The 22,744-nt window shown below is 46.4% G+C and overlaps 1 protein-coding gene across 1 annotated transcript; it reads left to right on the forward strand.

Annotated features, from left to right (window-relative positions):
- The first annotated feature begins 2,500 nt into the window (after positions 1–2,500).
- LOC123440544 (WUSCHEL-related homeobox 5-like) lies at positions 2,501–5,008 on the forward strand. Its single transcript, XM_045117108.1, has 2 exons — positions 2,501–2,945; positions 4,337–5,008. The coding sequence occupies exons 1-2, from the start codon at positions 2,510–2,512 to the stop codon at positions 4,786–4,788; spliced, it is 888 nt and encodes a 295-aa protein (XP_044973043.1). The 5' UTR covers positions 2,501–2,509; the 3' UTR covers positions 4,789–5,008.
- Positions 5,009–22,744: the final 17,736 nt, after the last annotated feature.

Consider the following 22,744-nt stretch of genomic DNA (forward strand, 5'->3'; position numbering starts at 1 on the left):
CCGATGCATGGGAGTTGAGATACATATGCTGCATGTCGCTAAAATTATATGAAGTTGAAGCATGGAGATTATTCTGAACCGGCTGTTGCCCATAATTAGATGCATGATGGATAAAACTAGGGAGCCAATACATTATGCTCATTAAACTATTTAGCAACAACATATGCATTATTTGCATCTACATAAGTGAATTGGGTATTCATATTACCTTTGTAGTTTGCAAACCCTAGATGACGATCTCCTCGCAGCAAGAACGGGCTACAGACCGTTCAAAGCTTCGTTTCCCAGCAGGGTCACCAAAAAGTGTATCTGCACACGAACACATCACCGTGTACCCTCGACGCCGAGGGTGAAGCACCGCAACTTACGTCAAAGGAGACCGTCCGGAAGCGCAGTACGCATGCAATCCGGCGGGCGCTTTTGTAGATCCGAAACCCTACACACCCAGGAGGGACCCCGTCAGGGCGTGCGGCGGCTATGGGCTGCCCTAGGTCGGCTTGACCGCCCCTAGGGCGTCGTGGATCGCTGCCCTCCAAGAGAAGAACAAACGAAGAACGAGGAAGAAGATCCAAGGGTAAGAGATAAAAGTAGATGAACGCGAAAAGTAGTAGATTGATTTTTTCGATTGTGTGTTGTTTCAATCGGCCATCACGTCCAATATATATAAGAGACGGATGGACTTCCCGTACAAGCAAGTGATTCATCTAGGCTTCCCTTACAATAAAATTACAACAAATCACGCCCTAGAGTCATAATTCTAGTCTAACTCACATTCAACCAGAATCTGGCCCAAACTCCTATCTTGCTCCTTGAGCGGGCCACAAAATCTGCATACAACCCCCAATTAAGACGAGTTATATACCATAATCGATCGGCTCGACGAGTCAAATTTTTTTGGTGTTGTAAGTTTTTCCATTAGAGCCCGTCTTAAGGGCTGAACAACTTGCTCAACCGATCAAACAGTTGTTTGATCCCTCGCGCCACATTTCACCTTGTGGTAGGGACAGATTCAGATGACTACAACTTTTGCATACGACCTTGGATTGGAATGTTTTTTATATCAAAATTGATCCTTTTGACGAGATGAAGACAATCCGTGAAGAACACTTTGTCATCTGAGACCGTGTTGGGGCTCAATCGGCCGAATATCACTTGGGAAGCAAAATTCGGGCATTTTGACTACAATTTCAACCCTTAAGATGAGATTGGACAACAATGACCTAGTAATCAATTATTCCATTCGGCACTGTAAAACTTCTTCCTTTGAACACCTTTTCATTTGAATCCATCTCAATAATGTTTTCATCCATGTCAAAATCTCGTGTCAACACATCGCCACCTATGCTGCCTCGCTCCATTGCCTCAGACGCCGACGCGTCCGAGCTCCTGCCAAAGCGCCCGGCCCGCGCCACAGAACTCCATGACCATGGGCGAAGGAGTGTGGCGCTGGTGGCGAATAGGGTTGGCTCCTGGTCGCCCGCGGGAGCGAGGAGGAGCCCTTTTAACCCCCACCTCGTGTGGCCCATGAATGGGCCAATTGGATCTCTATGATTTATTCTAGAAATTATAAGATTTATTTAATGGGCCGAGCCCGCATAATTCCCACTTTTTCTACATCCCCAAGTTGGAGTTCTATAATAATGGTACAAGGCCCTCATTATCAAAATCTTTGAATCATCCACCCAGGATTCGCTGACAATGCAATTTATGTTTAGCTTTTGGAAATAGACACGGTAACAATGGTAAAGTTTTACTTCCAAAGAAAAAGGAATGTAATTACTTTGTACTTTCTTTTTAGCAAGAAACAGAAACCGCTTGAGCTGTCAATGGATCGATAAAGAGCACAGCTGGCCGTGCACCGTTTACATGCTATACCTGGAACCTAGTTATTATCGACTCATAATGTACCACAAACATTGTCGATGTATTGTACTCACTCCGTTTTTAAATATAAGACATTTTAGATATCTCATTATGAACGACATACGGATGTATATAGACATATTTTAGAGTGTAGATTCATCTATTTTGCTTCGTATGTAAGAGTAGTTTGCAGTAAATCTTTAAAAGGTCTTATATTTAGAAAAGGAGGGAGTAATCTATATACTCAATTGTATTTCTATTTAGATCCAAAAACTGAGAAATATCATTGCGCTTTAGGGGAAGGAAGAAAAAAAATGAAAACCGCGTGCATCACTAAATGGCCGAATAGATTCAGAGGAAGCATGACTGGCCATGCGCGTTTACTGCTATATTTGGTACAAAGTTATTTTCCGTATAGGTGCCAGTCCGTATTTTACTACACATGCGTAGTGTCTGATGATGATCAGACGAACGCGGTACCCGGCAAATTGCTGGCACACGAGTCTCGCCGTCTTGCCGCGCCTCTCCTCGCCCCCATCGGCCCTCCAATCCCCTTTAAAAACCCCAACAAGCCGCCCGATCGCAAGCGCACACAAACGCAAAACCCAGGCGCAAAGAAAACCCATACGTACTTTGCTAGCTAGCCATGGAGAGCGTCGAGCACCACCACGAAGGCACCACCCGCCTCTCCCTTTCCCCTGCCCCTGCGTCGGCGCCGCTCTCCCCGCCGATATCCCCCAACTCCGCGGCACTGGCTGCGCTGGCGAACGCGCGCTGGGTGCCGACCAGGGAGCAGATCGCGGTGCTGGATGGGCTGTACCGCCAGGGGATGCGCACCCCCACCGCCGACGAGATACATCAGGTGACGGCGAGGCTGCAGGAGCACGGCCCCATCGAGGGCAAGAACGTCTTCTACTGGTTCCAGAACCGGCTGCGCCAGAAGCAGAAGCAACAGAGATCCGACTACTTCGCCAGGCAGTTCCGCCGTCCCCAGCCGCTGCCCACGCTCCGCAGGACCCCCGGCCACCCCTTCTCCCCGGTCCAGCCGCCGGCGCCCAACGCTCCTGCATGCAACAGAGAAGGTACGTCCGTACGCCCGTGCATAAACCCTCTCCATCTCTGCCTTCAACGCGCCATTTAATACAATCTGCTTTTGGAAATTGGCATGCACGCCTTGATTGATTAGCTTCCGGAGGCCCTTGGGCGTTTCTTAGCTGGCTTTACGTTTGGGGTTTTGTTGGAAAGGGTATGCATCTACGACTTTCCATTTGCAACCCCCGCGGCTTTCATGCGTCCGGTGGTCAAAACTTTCTATAGTCGTCGTTTCAGCGACCGGCACACGCGGTAGCTGTGTATACCATCCGTCGTATGTTTCGTGCTCTTCTTTGGTCCGCGTGCATGCATGCATGCACACAGTTGCTTGCTTCGTTGGTTTTATTCTTCTTTCTCGGATGTGCACGCATGCATATGGCCGTGTCCCTATGTGTGCAATGTGTTTGCTGCTTCTTTTCCATTGCACAGTAGTAGTATCGCATAGCGTTGTTTCTCGTCTTTCGCCAGTAGTGTAGTCTTTCTTTTTTTTTTTTTGCCTGTATTGTTTTGTGTGGAGCAGGGAGACCCTCTCGCAGTCATATGGTCACACGGCCTATGTAGCCTCTGCTGCCGCTACCCTTTTGTAGCTCTTTTAATCTTTCGTGCATTGTATGTGCATGCCCAGGTTGGAAGGAGATTAAGGGCCTGTTCCAACCTGTGGGTTACAGTGAGCGGTTTTGGACCGTTGTCGACTAGACTTAAGTCAATGATATAAGTAAGAAGGAAGAATAAAGCAAATATCTGGAAAAAGTTACGCATATTTTAATACGAGATTTCACAAATATAGCATCGACTGAGACTTGACTAATTCTCACTTGACTGAGATCTAGCACGATTTTTCCCTTAACTCTTGGTGATACAAGAGCAGCTGGCAGCCAGCAGCTAGCGAGAGAGTTGAGGAGTTCCCGGCCATATATCACTATAGAACAGGCCCTAACTGTCCTGTTCCTAGCTACTCCGAAGCGGCCAGACTTCCGAGAAATGCCTCGGCCTGCATCCCATAATGCAGGAAGACGAAAACTATGTTGTGTGCTCGACAATGGTATCACGTGTGTCAGCTGATCCAGCAACGAGTAGTGTGTATTTACCTTTTTTTTAACTTGATTAAAATGAACTGAATTAATTTATATTGCTTCCGATTCGCCCATTTCATTTGTGTTTCATGGATGCCAACTTTGTTCATTATCAACAGAAATTGAGGAGGTGCCGGATCTGGCTATGTTTGCATTGAGCGTAATTCTATGTGGTTCTGTTTCCGATATTTCGCTTAACCTTGAGCGAAATACCAGAAAGCACACAAAGGATTTAATGAATAATATGCCCTAAAGTTATGGTTGTACTAATATGTTTTCCGTTGGATACATGTTTATTTTTCTTGCAGGGATGTACATGCAACAGCCATGTTACATGACAGGGCCAGCAGCACAAGCCTCGGGGAATTCAGCCTACTACTCGCAGATGCAGCCGTCGCTAATGTACCCTAATGTAGAGACGATGGCGCATGGCAACGTCCAGGCACAGGCACAAGCCGCCATGTACTTCCAGGCAGCAACTTCAAACAACTCCAACGCTCGACATCAACATGCGGTCCAGCTCCCTCCAGTCGACGGCAACTATGGGGCTCCTGATGCCTACTCCCGCCGGCCCGTGCTTCTGAATCTGTTCCCGCAATACCCCACCTTCGCGAATCGCGAGAAGACCAGCAACACTGGGAGTGCCGGCTCCCCAAGGCCGTCCACCTCAAGGTCGTTCTCTTGGGAGGCGGATAGCCCCGAGATCCCCAACGGAGATGGCTCGAGATCGTTCTATGACTTCTTTGGTGAAGGCCGTTGAACAAGCCACATGAATATTGATATACTCGACAGGAACTTTGTCGAAGTCATCTGGGGCGTATCTGTCGATCTCATGACCATGCGGTTGAGTGGATGCAACGACTGCCCGTTTGGGGATATTTTGTAGCATTGTTGGTTTAATTAGTCAATTAGGCACAAAAATGAATTTATTCATAAACTTTAGGTGGGCATCGAAACATGTTGTTAAATTTCATTGAATTAATCCAGTCGATTTTTTATTGCAAGGTGCATGTTCCATTTTAGTTTTTGCTTGTTTCACCGTATGATTTGCCTAGCTAGACATGGGCTTGAAATGGCTACCAAGGTTCCCAATAGATTTCGGGTATCACTCGTTTTCACTGGAATATTTGGTTCTTTGTTTTTCTTAATTGTCCTATATGAAATGGATGTAACTTTTGTGTCACTATTGATATTGTGTTCTCACTTTAGCTAAAAATACCCATGGGCACACACAAATTATAACCGACCGGAACAGCCAATTAGAGGAACACAGGGTAGTATAGTATTTTCTTTTCTTTTGAGAAAAAAAATGAGTACTGCTTTTTTAACTGAAAAGAGGATTGTCATCAGATTAGTTGTTTTAAGTTCACGAAGTGTGAAACACACAAATATATCTTACGTAAACTTTGTAGACTAACAAGTATTGAGCTCAAGCTGGTGCTCCGGTTGTGCCTAATATACCAAAGGTTTAAGGTCGTTAAAGTAATATAAGATCAGTGACACTTCCATATAGAGATGAAAACTTAGCAAAAAACTTTTTGTCCTTTTAAAAAATTGTAGAAATGTAGATAAGTTATAGAAGCAGAAAGAAAATTTTATGCAATGGAAGTGGAAAGTTTATCATGGAAACGGAAATAGAAACAAAACAACATTTTCTCCTGAAATACTTTTTTTACGAGAAAACACAAGAGATTTTGTGTTTCATTGCATTGCAAAGATAGTGTTTGGTTACAGCCCTCCTAGGGAAGCGAGTTCAAGGAGGAACATGAATAGAAATTTAATGTAGATCCCAGGTGGTTGGCAAGATGACCCTGAGGCCAAGGGCACCGGCGCGTGCCCATTGCTCGGACTCGTCCTTGATCTTAGAGACCAGGGCATGGATGGGGCGCTGGGCGCCGTCAAATATGCACTCATTACGCTGCTTCCAGATCATCCACGGTGTGAGGAGGGCAATGGAGGCAAGACTGAAAGCACAATTGCTCCATAGGGTGGTTTTGATAATTGACCACAACATATGCATCATTGGACAAATATGTTTATCCAAGTATATTTTAGAAAAGTTTAAAAGATGCATTGGCTAAGGCTTATGTGGAGATGCCCCTCGATGCAAGAAAGTAATAAGATTGGCCCAAGCTTCAAGCTAGAAGACTCTTTATTTTATATTTGTGAGAAATCATTTTTGAGACCATAGGAAAGCCAATACTATTAAAAAGGGGTGAGGTATATTGAAATGAACTGGTTGCTCAAGTGCTCAGAGATAGCCACCAAAAATACTCAGTCATTTTCTCACGTAACCATTCTGTCCAAAGCCTCATACAAAAAATCGGTGACATCAACTTTTCTAATTTGGCACCACCGATTTTCATCTCAGACAGAACCCTAATCGTTGCCACCAAATCGGTGCAACCGAAACCATGTTGGTGCTACCAAGTTTAGGTGACCAACTTTCTGTTGCCTCGGTACACAAAATAAGAATTTCTGAGTTTGGGTACCGGTATCACCGAGTTGTGTCATCTGACTGTTGGGCACCTTTTCGGTGCCACCCAATCGTGTATATCGGTTTCATCGTGATTCCAAACTTGCTCCCTTTAGTGCAAATCGGTACCACCGAGTTCATGACTTCGGTGTCACCGAATTGGCCACTTTAGGTGTAACGGTTGGATTTAGGCTGCTGCCTATATATACCCCTCCACCCATCTCTCATTCGAGGGAGAAGCACTCAGAACACACACTTCATTGCCAGATCCATTTTCTGAGAGAGAGCCACCTACTCATGTGTTGAGATCAACATATTCCAATCCAACCATTTGAAACTTGATCTCTAGCCTCCCCAAGTTGCTTTCCACCAAATCAATCTCCCCTAACCATGCCTATTTTACGAAAGAGTGATTGTGTGTTGAGGAGACTATCTTTAGAAGCACAAGAGCAAGGAGTTCATCCTTCTACCACATCTATTACCTTTTGGAGGGTGGTGCCTCCTAGATTTGTTAGGTGTCGCTTGGGAGCCTCCTACTTCGTGTTGTGGAGTTGAACCAAGATGTTTGTAAGGGAAAGGAGATCGCCTACTTCGTGAAGATCTGCCATGAGTGAGGCTAGTCTTATGTGGATGGAAGCCGTGTTGGAATAGACAAGGCCGCTTCTTCATGGACCCCTTATGAGTGGAGCCCTCCATGGACTCTCGCAGCCATTATCCTCCGTCGGTTGAAGTCTCCACTAACATGGACGTACGATAGCGCCACCTATCGGAACCATGCCAAAAATCGCTGTGTCAACCTCATGCGTTTGATCTCCCTACCTTACTCCTTTACTTTACACTTGCATGTTTTACATTCTATTGCTATACTCTTAGAACTACATGTGTAGGGTGTACTTGACTTGCCATAACTGCCAAAACTAGCCCTCAACTAAAACTGGGAAAAGTCTAATCACCTCCTCTCTAGACATACTTTCCATCCTACAAGTGGTATTATAGCTTTGGTCTCCATTGTATTGGTTTCACAACCTATGAGAGTATGGCGTATAGCGAGGGAAGTTATCACCATAGAGGTCTGTGGGGACCCCGACTTACTAGTCGAGAATCGCCATGCTGAGTGATCCCAGAGATCAATGCTCACCGAACACAGATACTGAATAAAGAGTCTTACATCCAAGTATCGATTATTACAACACGTGACCGAAGGGTCAAGTTCACAAGATAGGGCCTCAGGCCAAATCACACGGATACACTAATAGCGGAGAACATAGGGCTAAGCGGGCGCCCATGCCATCAAGCCTACACCGATAGGCATTCTGACTCGGAAGCGTCCTAGTTCGCAGGGGCATCATCGAAGGCATACTCATCTCCAAACTCCGGTCCTTCCATGTCTGGTCAATAACATAACCAGTGGCAAGCCAATGAGTACTTTGAATGTAATCGCAAACAGCCCATGATATGAACAATGAAAGTGAAGGATGACAATATCATGCATATTCAAGTACCACTCATTGAGGTGGAATGATAATGATTATGCATCAAGTTAAAGAATTACTCTTGAACAACAGGTTATAGATATCACCTATCTGCTAAGGGTTGAACCTTCCGAGTTCACCCTATATGCCAAGTCATCGAACTTGGTCATATCCTCAATGTATCAGTTGAGGGCTAAACCATCCCGTTCACCCTATATGCCAAGTCACCGAACTTGGTCATATTATTATTACTTTATAACAACACCTTTTTAACACCACACACACACTTGGTTTATGCGGAAATATCAGGACATAGTTTAAGCAGGATTACCCAACTGTCCTTGACCGTGGACACGGCTATTCGAATAGTTTACACTCTGTAGAGGTAGTACGCTGGACCCACGAGATCCGAGAAACTTCCGTGTCATCCACGACTCGCGGTATATCACATACCCGAGGTAAGTACCCGATCAATGCCTTTCCCCTGACGATACTAGACAAAGAGGTCCACTCGATTGGTAACCAGCCCACATGTCGTACGTCTTACGAGCACCAACTCTGGACAGTACCGACCATGCGGGGACCAACGGTGTGACTGGAACTCATAAAAATGGCATAGTCGTCCTACCCGGCACGACCCCATCACGAGAGTGACTACAATCACTCCCGCCACTAGTAATGTGGCTCTTTGCTAGCACCGACCAGAGTAATTAACATAGCCCCGTCCCATAAGGGGTAACGTGGTCGTACTGGTAAGGTTGGGACGGTCGACACATCATAAATCTAATCCCATTTCTGAAACCTTACTCACACAAAACATCGGGTGCATCACTTCACCAAAAGTGACCACCAACTCATCACCACCCTCGGGCATTAGTGGCACCCGATGGGGTTTTCATAAACTCTTGCTTTGTGACAACATCATGCTCATGATAATACTACTTCTACCTTTACTTGTCAACATGGTGTTAGCATGACCCTAAGGGGTAGAGTCAAGCTCAATGCATGTGCTCCGGGGAGCCTTCGGTAAAATCATATCAATGATTACCGGCACATATGATCATATGCAACGGAAATAACTTGCTATCGTAACATGCAAGGTAACATATGCTCAGTCATGGTCAAAGGGTTGCTTGCCTTGGTCAGCTAAGTATCCGGGGTCTTCGAGGTCTTCCGCTCCGATTCCCTCGTTACACTGGTTTTCTATCGTCGAAAAAACCACAAATAAGAAATAGCTCACACAGAAACAGTCCACAAAGTCATTAAAAATGTTCTCTATTTCTGTTAAATCTAAGATATCATTTTAAAAATACTTGCCTTAATTTTCCTTGAAGGAATATTTTTGAAAACAACCAAGCAGAAGCAAAACTATTCCATTTTAGTCCTTTTTAATATTGAAAAATAGAGTAGTTGCTGGAAAAATTCATCTAAGCATAACATTAAATACTACACATTTTTAGAAAAATAATAGTGGAAGAATTATATTTTTACACTGGTTAAATGTTTTTATAAAAATCTTAGAAATCCAGTTTTAAAAACAAAAGAAAAACAGGCCAGCTCCTGGCCTAGCTCGGCCAAGAGCTGGGCTCGCCCATGGCCAGCCGACGGCCTGCCCAGGCGCGCGTGCCGTCAGGTTTGAACCTAACGCGCGGCGCCCTGCGGTCAGCGACCGAGGCGAGCGCGGGGGAGGAGGCTGGGCCACCGACAGGTGGGGCACACCTGTCGGGGTCGTCTCCTACCTCCAGCCAGAGAGGAGGAGGAGGACGCCGACGAGGCTGTCGACGTGCTTACGCCCTAAAGAACACGAGAATGGGTTCGCCTGACCGTCGCCTACCTGCAGGTGGCCGAAACAATGACGGGGAGGCAGGGGTTCGCCGGCGACGAGGAGGCCGTGGCGGAGGGGTTTCGGGAAGTAGTCGAGGGGATGGCTAGAGACGCGGAAAAGCTCGGGCGAGTTGGGGGAAAGCTTCCTGGGGTCAAGGGGGTCAGTTTGGTGGGTCGAGGGGCGCAGGAGCCGTCGTCTAGTTGGAGATCGACCGGAGCTCCGAGGCGGAGGGGCCTCGGTCGATCTCGAGCACCGGGGCTCTGCTAGGTTGCTGGGGTGGCTAGGGAGGTGCTAGTGGATGCGGCGAAGCTATCTGAGGGGTGCTGGAGCGAGGGGAGGGCTATTTATAGGCCCACGACGGTGAGCAGACTCGGGAGCGCCGGTGACTCACCGTGGTGCGCATGGGGGTGCAGAGAGACGTTGGGGTTGAAACCACGGTCTTAGGACGTGGTATTGGACTGCCCGAACCGTCTGCTGCGGAAAGAGAGAGAGAGGAGAGCTGCATTCGTGGCCGCGCGAGCTTGCCCGAATCTGGAGCGCGCAGGCACGCATCGCGCGGGCTCTTGCGCGAGAGAGGAGGGGCCCTGATGCTGGCCCTGTTGGGGAACGTCGCATGGGAAACAAAAAATTTCCTACGCGCACGAAAACCTATCATGGTGATGTCCATCTACGAGCGGGGATATTCGATCTACGTACCCTTGAAGATCGCACAGCAGAAGCGTTAGTGAACGCGGTTGATGTAGTGGAACGTCCTCACGTCCCTCGATCTGCCCCGCGAACCGTCCCGCGATCAGTCCCACGATCTAGTGTCGAACGGACGGCACCTCCGCGTTCAGCACACGTACAGCTCGACAATGATCTCGGCCTTCTTGATCCGGCAAGAGACACAGAGAGGTAGATGAGTTCTCCGACAGCGTGACGGTGCTCCGGAGGTTGGTGGTGATCTAATCTCAGCAGGGCTCCGCCCGAGCTCCGCAGAAACACGATCTAGAGGTAAAACCGTGGAGATATGTGGTCGGGCAGCCGTGGCAAAGTTGTCTCAAATCAGCCCTAAAACCTCCGTATATATAGGGGGAAGAGGGGGAGCCTTGCCTTGGGGTCCAAGGACCCCCAAGGGGGTCGCCCGAGCCAAGGGGGGGAGTCCTCCCCTTCCAAACCGAATCCAACTACGTTTGGAAGGAGGAGTCCTTCCCCTTTTTCCCACCTCCTCCTTTTTTTTCTTTTTCTCTTTGATTTTCTTCCTATGGCGCATAGGGCCTTCTTGGGCTGTCCCACCAGCCCACTAAGGGCTGGTGCGCCACCCCCAAGGCCTATGGGCTTCCCCGGGGTGGGTTGCCCCCCCCGGTGAACACCCGGAACCCATTCGTCATTCCCGGTACATTCCCGGTAACTCCAAAAACCTTCCGGTAATCAAATGAGGTCATCCTATATATCAATCTTCGTTTCCGGACCATTCCGGAAACCCTCGTGTCGTCCGTGATCTCAGCCGGGACTCCGAACAACATTCGGTAACCAACCATATAACTCAAATACGCATTAAAACAACGTCGAACCTTAAGTGTGCAGACCCTGTGGGTTCGAGAACTATGTAGACATGACCCGAGTGACTCCTCGGTCAATATCCAATAGCGGGACCTGGATGCCCATATTGGATCCCACATATTCTACGAATATCTTATCGTTTGAACCTCAGTGCCAAGGATTCATATAATCCCGTATGTCATGCCCTTTGTCCTTCGGTATGTTACTTGCCCGAGATTCGATCGTGAGTATCCGCATACCTATTTCAATCTCGTTTACCGGCAAGTCTCTTTACTCGTTCCGTAATACAAGATCCCGCAACTTACACTAAGTCACATTGCTTGCAAGGCTTGTGTGTGATGTTGTATTACGGAGTGGGCCCCGAGATACCTCTCCGTCACACGGAGTGACAAATCCCAGTCTCGATCCATACTAACTCAACGAACACCTTCGGAGATACCTGTAGAGCATCTTTATAGTCACCCAGTTACGTTGCAACGTTTGATACACACAAAGCATTCCTCCGGTGTCAGTGAGTTATATGATCTCATGGTCATAGGAACAAATACTTGACACGCAGAAAATAGTAGCAACAAAATGACACGATCAATATGCTACGTCTATTAGTTTGGGTCTAGTCCATCCCGTGATTCTCCTAATGACGTGATTCAGTTATCAAGCAACAACACCTTGTTCATAATCAGAAGACCCTGACTATCTTTGATCAACTGGCTAGCCAACTAGAGGCTTGCTAGGGACAGTGTTTTGTCTATGTATCCACACATGTATATAAGTCTTCATTCAATACAATTATAGCATGGATAATAAACAATTATCTTGATACAGGAATTATAATAATAACTATATTTATTATTGCCTCTAGGGCATAATTCCAACAGTCTCCCACTTGCGCTAGAGTCAATAATCTAGCCCTCACATCATCATGCGAATTACATTGTAATAAATCTAACACCCATACAGTTCTGGTGTTGATCATGCTTTGCCCGTGGAAGAAGTTTAGTCAGCGGGTCTGCTACATTCAGATCCGTGTGCACTTTGCATATATTTATGTCCTCCCCTTCGACGTAGTCGTGGATGAGGTTGAAGCGTCGTTTCATGTGTCTGGACTTCTTGTGAAACCGTGGTTCCTTTGCTAGGGCAATGGCACCCGTGTTGTCACAGATTATTGGATTTAGTGAGCTTGGCACTACTCCAAGATCCGTCATGAACTACTTCATCGAGACACCCTCCTTAGTCGCCTCCGAGGCAGCCATGTACTCCGTTTCACATGTAGAATCTGCTACGACGCTTTGCTTGGAACTGCACCAGCTTACCGCACCCCCATTAAGAATAAATACGTATCCGGTCTGCGACTTAGAGTCGTCCGGATCTGTGTCAAAGCTTGCATCGACGTAACCCTTTACGGCGAGCTCTTCGTCACCTCCATACATGAGAAACATCTCCTTGGTCCTTTTCTCGTACTTCAGGGTATTCTTGACCGTCGTCCAGTGATCCACTCCTGGATTACTCTGGAACCTGCCTGCCATACTTATGGCCAAGCTAACGTCTGGTCTAGTGCACAACATTGCATACATGATAGAACCTATGGCTGAAGCATAGGGGACGGTGCTCATATGCTCCCTATCCTCATCAGTTGCTGGGCACTGAGTCTTACTCAATCTCGTACCTTGTAAAACTGGCAAGAACCCTTTCTTGGACTGTTCCATTTTGAACCTCTTCAAAACTTTATCAAGGTATGTGCTTTGTGGAAGTCCTATCAGGCGTTTCAATCTATCCCTGTAGATCTTAATGCCTAGAATGTAAGCAGCTTCTCCTAGGTCCTTCATAGAGAAACTTTTATTCAAGTAATCCTTTATGCTCTCCAAAAACTCTACGTTGTTTCCAATCAGCAATATGTCATCCACATATAATATTAGAAACGCCACAGAGCTCCCACTCACTTTCTTGTAAATACAAGATTCTCCAACCACTTGTATAAACCCAAATGCTTTGATCACCTCATCAAAGCGTTTGCTCCAATTCCGAGATGCTTGCACCAACCCATAAATGGATCGCTGGAGCTTGCACACCTTGTTAGCATTCTTAGGATCGACAAAACCTTCGGGTTGCATCATATACAACTCTTCCTTAAGGAAACCATTAAGGAACGCCGTTTTGACATCCATCTGCCAGATTTCATAATCGAAAAATGCAGCTATTGCTAACATGATTCTGACGGATTTAAGCATCACCGCGGGTGAGAATGTCTCATCGTAGTCAACTCCTTGATCTTGTGAAAAACCCTTTGCCACAAGTCGAGCTTTATAAACGGTCACATTGCCGTCAGCGTCCGTCTTCTTCTTAAAAATCCATTTGTTCTGAGTAGCCTTGCGGCCCTCAGGTAGTACTTCCAAAGTCCATACTTTGTTCTCATACATGGATCCTATCTCGGACTTCATGGCCTCTAGCCATTTGTTGGAATCTGGGCCCACCATTGCTTCTTCATAATTTGCAGGTTCATTGTTGTCTAACAACATGATTGACATGACGGGATTACCGTACCACTCTGGAGCAGCACGTGGTCTCGTCGACCTGCGTGGTTCGACAGGAACTTGAACCGGAGATCCATGATCACCATCATTAACTTCCTCCTCAACCGGCGTCGCAATGACAGAGGTTTCCCCGTGCCATGCGCCACCATCTAGAGGGATGAGAGGTTCGACAACCTCATCAAGTTCTATCTTCCTCCCACTCAATTCTCTCGAGAGAAACTCCTTCTCAAGAAAAGCTCCGTTTTTAGCAACAAACACTTTGCCCTCGGATTTGAGACAGAAGGTGTACCCAACTGTCTCTTTTGGGTAACCTATGAAGATGCACTTTTCTGCTTTGGGTTCCAGCTTTTCAGGCTGAAGCTTTTTGACATAAGCATCACATCCCCAAACTTTAAGAAACGACAACTTTGGCCTTTTGCCATACCACAGTTCCTATGGTGTCGTCTCAACGGATTTTGATGGTGCCCTATTTAAAGTGAATGCAGCTGTGTTTAATGCATAACCCCAAAACGATAACGGCAAATCGGTAAGAGACATCATAGATCGCACCATCTCTAATAAAGTACGATTACGACGTTCGGACACACCATTACGCTGTGGTGTTCCAGGCGGTGTCAACTGCGAAACAATTCCACATTGTCTTAAGTGAGCACCAAACTCGAAACTCAGATATTCACCCCCACGATCAGACCGTAGGAACTTGATCTTCTTGTTACGATGATTTTCAACTTCACTCCGAAATTGCTTGAACTTTTCAAATGTTTCAGACTTGTGCTTCATTAAGTAGATATAACCATATCTACTCAAATCGTCAGTGAAGGTGAGAAAATAACGATATCCGCCGCGTGCCTCTACGCTCATCGGACCGCACACATCGGTATGTATGATTTCCAACAAGTCACTTGCACGCTCCATTGTTCCGGAGAACGGAGTATTAGTCATCTTGCCCATGAGGCATGGTTCACACGTGTCAAGTGAATCAAAGTCAAGTGACTCCAAAAGTCCATCGGCATGGAGTTTCTTCATGCGCTTTACACCAATATGACCTAAGCGGCAGTGCCACAAAAATATGGCGCTATCATTGTTAACTCTAACTCTTTTGGTCTCAGTGTTATGTATGTGTGTATCACTATCAAGATTCAATATGAACAATCCTCTCACATTGGGTGCATGACCATAAAAGATGTTACTCATAGAAATAGGAGAACCATTATTCTCTGACTTAAAAGAGTAACCGTCTCGCAATAAACAAGATCCAGATATTATGTTCATGCTCAACGCAGGCACTAAATAACAATGATTCAAGTTCATAACTAATCCTGATGGTAACTGAAGTGAAACTATGCCGACGGCGATTGCATCAACCTTGGAACCATTTCCTACGTGCATCGTCACTTCATCTTTCGCTAGCCTTCGTCTATTCCGCAGTTCCTGTTTCGAGTTGCAAATATGAGCAACAGAACCGGTATCGAATACCCAGGCACTACTACGAGAGCCGGTTAAGTACACATCAATAACATGTATATCAAATATACCTGATTTTTCTTTGGCCGCCTTCTTATCAGCCAGATACTTGGGGCAGTTGCGCTTCCAGTGACCCATACCCTTGCAATAGTAACACTCTATTTAAGGATTAGGTCCAGCTTTGGGTTTCTTCGTCGGATTGGCAATAGGCTTGCCGCTCTTCTTTGAATTAACCTTCTTGCCTTTGTCGTTTCTCTTGAAACTAGTGGTCTTATTCACCATCAACACTTGATGCTCTTTACGGAGTTCAGACTCTGCGACTTTCAGCATCGCAAACAACTCGCCGGGTGACTTCTTCATCCCTTGCATGTTGTAGTTCAACACAAAGCCTTTATAGCTTGGCGGCAGTGATTGAAGGATTCTGTCAGTGATAGCCTCTTGCGGGAGTTCAATCCCCAGCTCACCTAGACGGTTTGAGTACCCAGACATTTTGAGCACATATTCACTAACAGATGAGTTCTCCTCCATCTTGCAAGCATAGAATTTATCGGAGGTCTCATTCCTCTCGATCCGGGCGTTCTTCTGAAAGAAGAACTTCAACTCCTGGAACATCTCAAATGCTCCATGACGCTCAAAGCGACGTTGAAGTCCCGGTTCTAAGCCATACAAGACTGCACATTGAACTACTGAGTAGTCCTCCTTACGTGTTAACCAAGCGTTCTTAACATCCTGGTCAGCCGTAGCGGGTGGTTCATCTCCTAGCGCAACATTAAGGACATAATCCTTCTTCCCAGCTTGTAAGATTAGCTTAAGATTACGAGCCCAGTCTACAAAGTTGCTTCCATCATCTTTCCACTTAGCTTTCTCTAGGAACGTATTAAAATTCAGGGTGACTGTCGCGTGAGCCATGATCTACAACACAAATATATACAAAGTGGACTTAGACTATGTTCAAGATAATTAGAGTTTAACTTAATCAAATTACTCGCTAAACTGCCACTCAAAAAGTACATCTCTCTAGTCATTTGAGTGGTTCATGATCCACTTACAATAGCTCAAGTCCGATCATCACGTGAGTTGAGTATAGTTTTAGTGGTAAGCATCCCTATGCTAATCATATCATCTATATGATTCATGATCGACCTTTCGGCCTCATGTGTTCCGAGGCCATGTCTGCACATGCTAGGCTCGTCAAGCTTAACCCGAGTGTTCCGCGTGTGCAACTGTTTTGCACCCGTTGTATGTGAACGTTGAGTCTATCACACCCGATCATCACGTGGTGTCTCGAAACGACGAACTGTAGCAACGGTGCACAGTCGGGGAGAACACAATTTCTTCTTGAAATTTTTGTGAGAGATCACCTCATAATGCTACCGTCGTTCTAAGCAAAATAAGGTGCATAAAAGGATTAACATCACATGCAATTCATAAGTGACATGATATGGCCATCATCACGTGCTCCTTGATCTCCATCACCAAAGCACCGGCATGATCTTCTTGTCACCGGCGCCACACCATGATCTCCATCAATGTGTAGCCATCGGGGTTGTCGTGCTACTCATGCTATTACTACTAAAGCTACATCCTAGCAAAATAGTAAACGCATCTGCAAGCACAAACGTTAGTTTAAAGACAACCCTATGGCTCCTGCCGGTTGCCGTACCATCGACGTGCAAGTCGATATTATCTATTACAACATGATCATCTCATACATCCAATATATCACATCACATCGTTGGCCATATCACATCACGAGCATACCCTGCAAAAACAAGTTAGACATCCTCTAATTTTGTTGTTGCATGTTTTACGTGGTGACCATGGGTATCTAGTAGGATCGCATCTTACTTACGCAAACACCACAACGGAGATATATGAATTGCTATTTAACCTTATACAAGGACCTCCTCGGTCAAATCCGATTCAACTAAAGTTGGAGAAACTGACACTTGCCAGTCATCTTTGACCAACGGGGTTACTCGTAGCGATGAAACCAGTCTCTCGTAAGCGTACGAGTAATGTCGGTCCAAGCCGCTTCAATCCAACAATACCGCGGAATCAAGAAAAGACTAAGGAGGGCAGCAAAATGCCCATCACCGCCCACAAAAACTTTTCTGTTCTACTCGAGAAGACATCTACGCATGAACCTAGCTCATGATGCCACTGTTGGGGAACGTCGCATGGGAAACAAAAAATTTCCTACGCGCACGAAGACCTATCATGGTGGTGTCCATCTACGAGAGGGGATATTCGATCTATGTACCCTTTTAGATCGCACAGCAGAGGCGTTAGTGAACGCGGTTCATGTAGTGGAACGTCCTCACGTCCCTCGATCCGCCCAGCGAACCGTCCCGCGATCAGTCCCACGATCTATTGCCGAACGGACGGCACCTCCGCGTTCAGCACACGTACAGCTCGACGATGATCTCGGCCTTCTTGATCCAGCAAGAAAGAAGGAGAGGTAGATGAGTTCTCCGACAGCGTGACGGCGCTCCGGAGGTTGGTGGTGATCTAATCTCAGCAGGGCTCTGCCCGAGCTCCGCAGAAACGCGATCTAGAGGTAAAACCGTGGAGATATGTGGTCGGGCTGCCGTGGCAAAGTTGTCTCAAATCAGCCCTAAAACCTCCGTATATATAGGGGGAAGAGGGGGAGCCTTGCCTTGGGGTCCAAGGACCCCCAAGGGGGTCGGCCGAGCCAAGGGGGGGAGTCCTCGCCTTCCAAACCGAATCCAACTAGGTTTGGAAGGAGAAGTCCTTCCCCTTTTTCCCACCTCCTCCTTTTTTTTCTTTTTCTCTTTGATTTTCTTCCTATGGCGCATAGGGCCTCTTGGGCTGTCCCACCATCCCGCTAAGGTCTGGTGCGCCACCCCCAAGGCCTATGGGCTTCCCCGGGGTGGGTTGCCCCCCCCCCCCCCCCCGGTGAACACCCGGAACCCATTCGTCATTCCCGGTACATTCCCGGTAACTCCGAAAACCTTCCGGTAATCAAATGAGGTCATCCTATTTATCAATCTTCGTTTCCGGACCATTCCAGAAACCCTCGTGTCGTCCGTGATCTCATCCGGGACTCCGATCAACATTCGGTAACCAACCATATAACTCAAATACGCATTAAAACAACGTCGAACCTTAAGTGTGCAGACCCTGTGGGTTCGAGAACTATGTAGACATGACCCGAGTGACTCCTCGGTCAATATCCAATAGCGGGACCTGGATGCCCATATTGGATCCCACATATTCTACGAAGATCTTATCGTTTGAACCTCAGTGCCAAGGATTCATATAATCCCGTATGTCATTCCCTTTGTCCTTCGGTATGTTACTTGCCCGAGATTCGATCGTCAGTATCCGCATACCTATTTCAATCTCGTTTACCGGCAAGTCTCTTTACTCATTCCGTAATACAAGATCCCGCAACTTACACTAAGTCACATTGCTTGCAAGGCTTGTGTGTGATGTTGTATTACCGAGTGGGCCCCGAGATACCTCTCCGTCACACGGAGTGACAAATCCCAGTCTCGATCCATACTAACTCAACGAACACCTTCGGAGATACCTGTAGAGCATCTTTATAGTCACCCAGTTACGTTGCGACGTTTGATACACACAAAGCATTCCTCCGGTCTCAGTGAGTTATATGATCTCATGGTCATAGGAACAAATACTTGACACGCAGAAAACAGTAGCAACAAAATGACACGATCAATATGCTACGTCTATTAGTTTGGGTCCAGTCCATCACGTGATTCTCCTAATGACTTAATCCAGTTATCAAGCAACAACACCTTGTTCATAATCAGAAGACCCTGACTATCTTTGATCAACTGGCTAGCCAACTAGAGGCTTGCTAGGGACAGTGTTTTGTCTATGTATCCACACATGTATATAAGTCTTCATTCAATACAATTATAGCATGGATAATAAACGATTATCTTGATACAGGAATTATAATAATAATTATATTTATTATTGCCTCTAGGCCATAATTCCAACATGCCCGATGCAGAGGAGCAGTTGGGGAGGAGGTTGGACATCTCGAGGGAGGCTGGAACTAGCCGAGGGCGTCGCCCCCACCTCGGGGACTCCCTGTAGCGCGCCCAGAGCGCAGTTTTAGCATGCCACGGCATGTTGGTGCGCTTTGGAGCACTTTGGACATGTCTAGAATGTCCTAGCACTTGTTGGGGGTATGGCTAGCCGTTTGGTTTTAGTGGGAGCTTCGGCTGGTCAAAGGAGGCAAGAAATACTGGTGTTATCATTCATGAACTGACGTATAAATTGGGGTTTTTGGCCTTTCTACTTTGAACCATTGAGGGGCCAGTTGACTGGGGTTAGCTACTGGTGCTGGCTACTTAATCTAAGAGTTTGAAGCAAAGGAGTTTGGTTTAGCTGTAGCTAAGGTGGCTTTTTCCTCTCTGTCAGAAGGTGTTCGACAGTGGTCACACGGGGTTGCACCCCACCATTGGTGCTCAGACTTAACAGGTTTGGTTTTGGGGGTAAACCATGGAGTTCCACCAAATTTGAGCTCCAATGGACAAGTTTAGATTTGTAAACTTGAAATCACTTCAATATGACCAGATCTGTTCCTTCCAAAGGGAGTGTGGGCAAACTAAGTCCCACAAATCCAATTTTTGGTGTAGAACCCTCATTTGAGGTATTAGGCACTCCTGCAAAGTTTTAGCCTCATAGGACAAACTTTGCTATGTAGAGTTGCTCTAATTTGATTTTGGACAGACAGGGTTTTTGGGTTATTTGTGGTCCTTATCCACCTTTGATCACGGTGAAACTTTATGTGGACACCAAACAAGGCTTAGGGACACTACTCGAATTTTCTAGGAATTTATTGAGAATATTTCCTTTGGAAATATCTCAAAATGTCAAAACAGATAGAAATAGCTTTTATTGTTTTAATCCAGAAATATAATATAAAATGGGGTTTAAAATCCTATGTATGGAAAATATATGTCCTTCTGATCATCTCTAAATTTAAATCAGATTTTTCTAAAGCAGAAAAGTATTTTTCCATGTTGGAATACCAATTCTAACCTTAGAAATGGACAGGTTATTTAATTAGGGAAATACTCACAAAAATAATTATTTTTGTGGTTTTGACGTAGAAAGATAGGTAAAAATCAGATTACCAAATATGAGTAGTAGCACCGCTTGCTATCAAGAACATGCAGTGCAACTCAAGGTGGTTTTACTTTGGTTATCAAAGGTTTTTGAAAATCAGTATAATACCAAAAGGAACTTAGGGTTTTGAAACCTCACATGATCAAGCATACAAGCATACAATGCCAATCATGGCACTCACAACCTTAGTTTTGAAAAAAAATTAACAAGCTCAGAATTTTACAACACCGACATGTGATAGGAAAACAGGGTGTGACAGACATATCCCCCTTACAAGAATCTCATCCCCGAGATTCCTAAGCTAGGTGCTAAAAAGGTCTGGAAACTCAGATCAGAGAAAGTCTTCACGTTCCCAGGTAGCTTCGGCTTCAGTGTGGTTGCCCCATTGAACCTTGAAATACTTAAGGGTGCGGCTTCTAGTGCATCGCTCTGCTTCATCCAGACTGCGGATTGGCCTCTCGCGATAGGTGAGATCAGACTAAAGGTCAATGGCCTGGTGATTAGTGTCCTTATAAAGATCAGAACGACTTGGCGTCTGGAGACACTTTTGAAGTTGTGACACGTGGAAAACGTTGTGCACACTCGAAAGTTCCGGAGGTAACTCCAACTGATAAGCGACCTCTCCACGCCTTGCCGTAATCTTGAATGGCCCAATGAACCATGGAGCGAGTTTCCCCTTAACGTGGAAACGCTTGGTTCCCTTAAGAGGTGTGACTCGAAGGTACACCAGATCTCCGGGAATGAACTCCACATTCCTGCGGCGAGAGTCCCCATAACTCTTTTGTCGCGACTTGGCTGCCTTCAGATTTTCTTGGACTAGTTGCACCTTCTCCCCTGCCTGGTGCAAAACTTCTGGTCCAAAAATCAGCCCATCTCCGGTTTCTGACCAGTTGAGCGGGGTTCGGCACTTTCGTCTGTACAGCACTTCGAACGGGGCCATATGGAGACTAGACTGGTAGTTGTTGTTGTATGAAAATTCAGCGAACGGCAGACAGTCTTCCCACTTGGCTCCATGCGTTAGGACACATGCGTAGAGCATATCTTTGAGTATCTGATTCACCCTTTCCGTCTGTCCTCCCGTCTGCGGGTGGAAGGCGGTGCTGAAAGAGAGCTTGGTACCGAGGGCTTCCTGAAGTTTCCTCCAAAACCTCGAGGTGAACTGCGTGCCTCGGTCAGATACAATCTCCTTGGGAACTCCGTGAAGGCTTACTATGCGCTCGATATAGAGACTGGCCAACTTGTTCCCGTCATAAGTGGTGTTGACAGGGATGAAATGGGCCACCTTGGTCAAATGGTCGACAACAACCCATATCGAGTTATGTCCCTTGCTAGACCTTGGTAGACCGGTAATGAAATCCATCCCTACCCTGTCCCACTTCCACTCCGACACCTGGAGAGGTTGTAGCAGTCATGCGGGTCGCTGATGCTCAGCCTTGAGTTGCTGACTCACATCGCACTTAGCCACATACGACGCGATTTCCCTCTTCATGTCGTGCCACCAGAATCTTTCTCGGAGATCTTGATACATCTTGGTACCACCGGGGTGAATGGAGTAGGTTGTATCATGAGCCTCCCATAGGATGAGTTCCTTGAGCTCGGCCTTGCTGGGTACGCATAAACGTTTCCCAAACCACACCACTCCTTGATCATCCTCCAAGAATCCTGGGGCCTTGCCTTCTGGAATCTTCTTCTTGATACCTTCGATACTCTTGTGACCCTTCTGGGCCTCCTTGATGCCGTCTTCCAGCGTTGGTTTGACTTCGAGATTATTCAGGAATCCTGGTTCCACCAGTTCCAATCCGAAGTTCTCCAATTCTTCGTATAAGCGGGCTACCTCTCCTTAAGCATGACGTTTAAGGTGCTGGTCTTCCGACTCAAGGCATCAGCCACTACATTTGCCTTACCGGGGTGATATTGAATGCTGAGGTCGTAGTCTTTGATTAACTCCAACCATCTCCATTGTCTCATATTCAATTCCCTTTGGTGAAAATATACTTCAGACTCTTGTGGTCGGTGTATATTTCACATCGCTTCCCTAGAAGGTAATGTCGCCATGTCTTCGGGGCATGCACTACTGCTGCCAACTCGAGATCATGGGTGGCATAATTCTCCTCATGCGGGCGCAGTTGCCGCGACAAGTATGCCACGACCCTGCCATCTTGAATTAGAACTCCACCTAGCCCGGTCCTGGAGGCATCACAATATATCACGAACTCCTTGCTGATATCTAGAGTGGCCAATACCGGGGCGGTGGTTAGCCTCTTCTTCAACTTTTG

The sequence above is a fragment of the Hordeum vulgare genome, chromosome 3H (genome assembly GCF_904849725.1).
Source record: "Hordeum vulgare subsp. vulgare chromosome 3H, MorexV3_pseudomolecules_assembly, whole genome shotgun sequence".
Lineage (NCBI taxonomy): Eukaryota > Viridiplantae > Streptophyta > Magnoliopsida > Poales > Poaceae > Hordeum > Hordeum vulgare.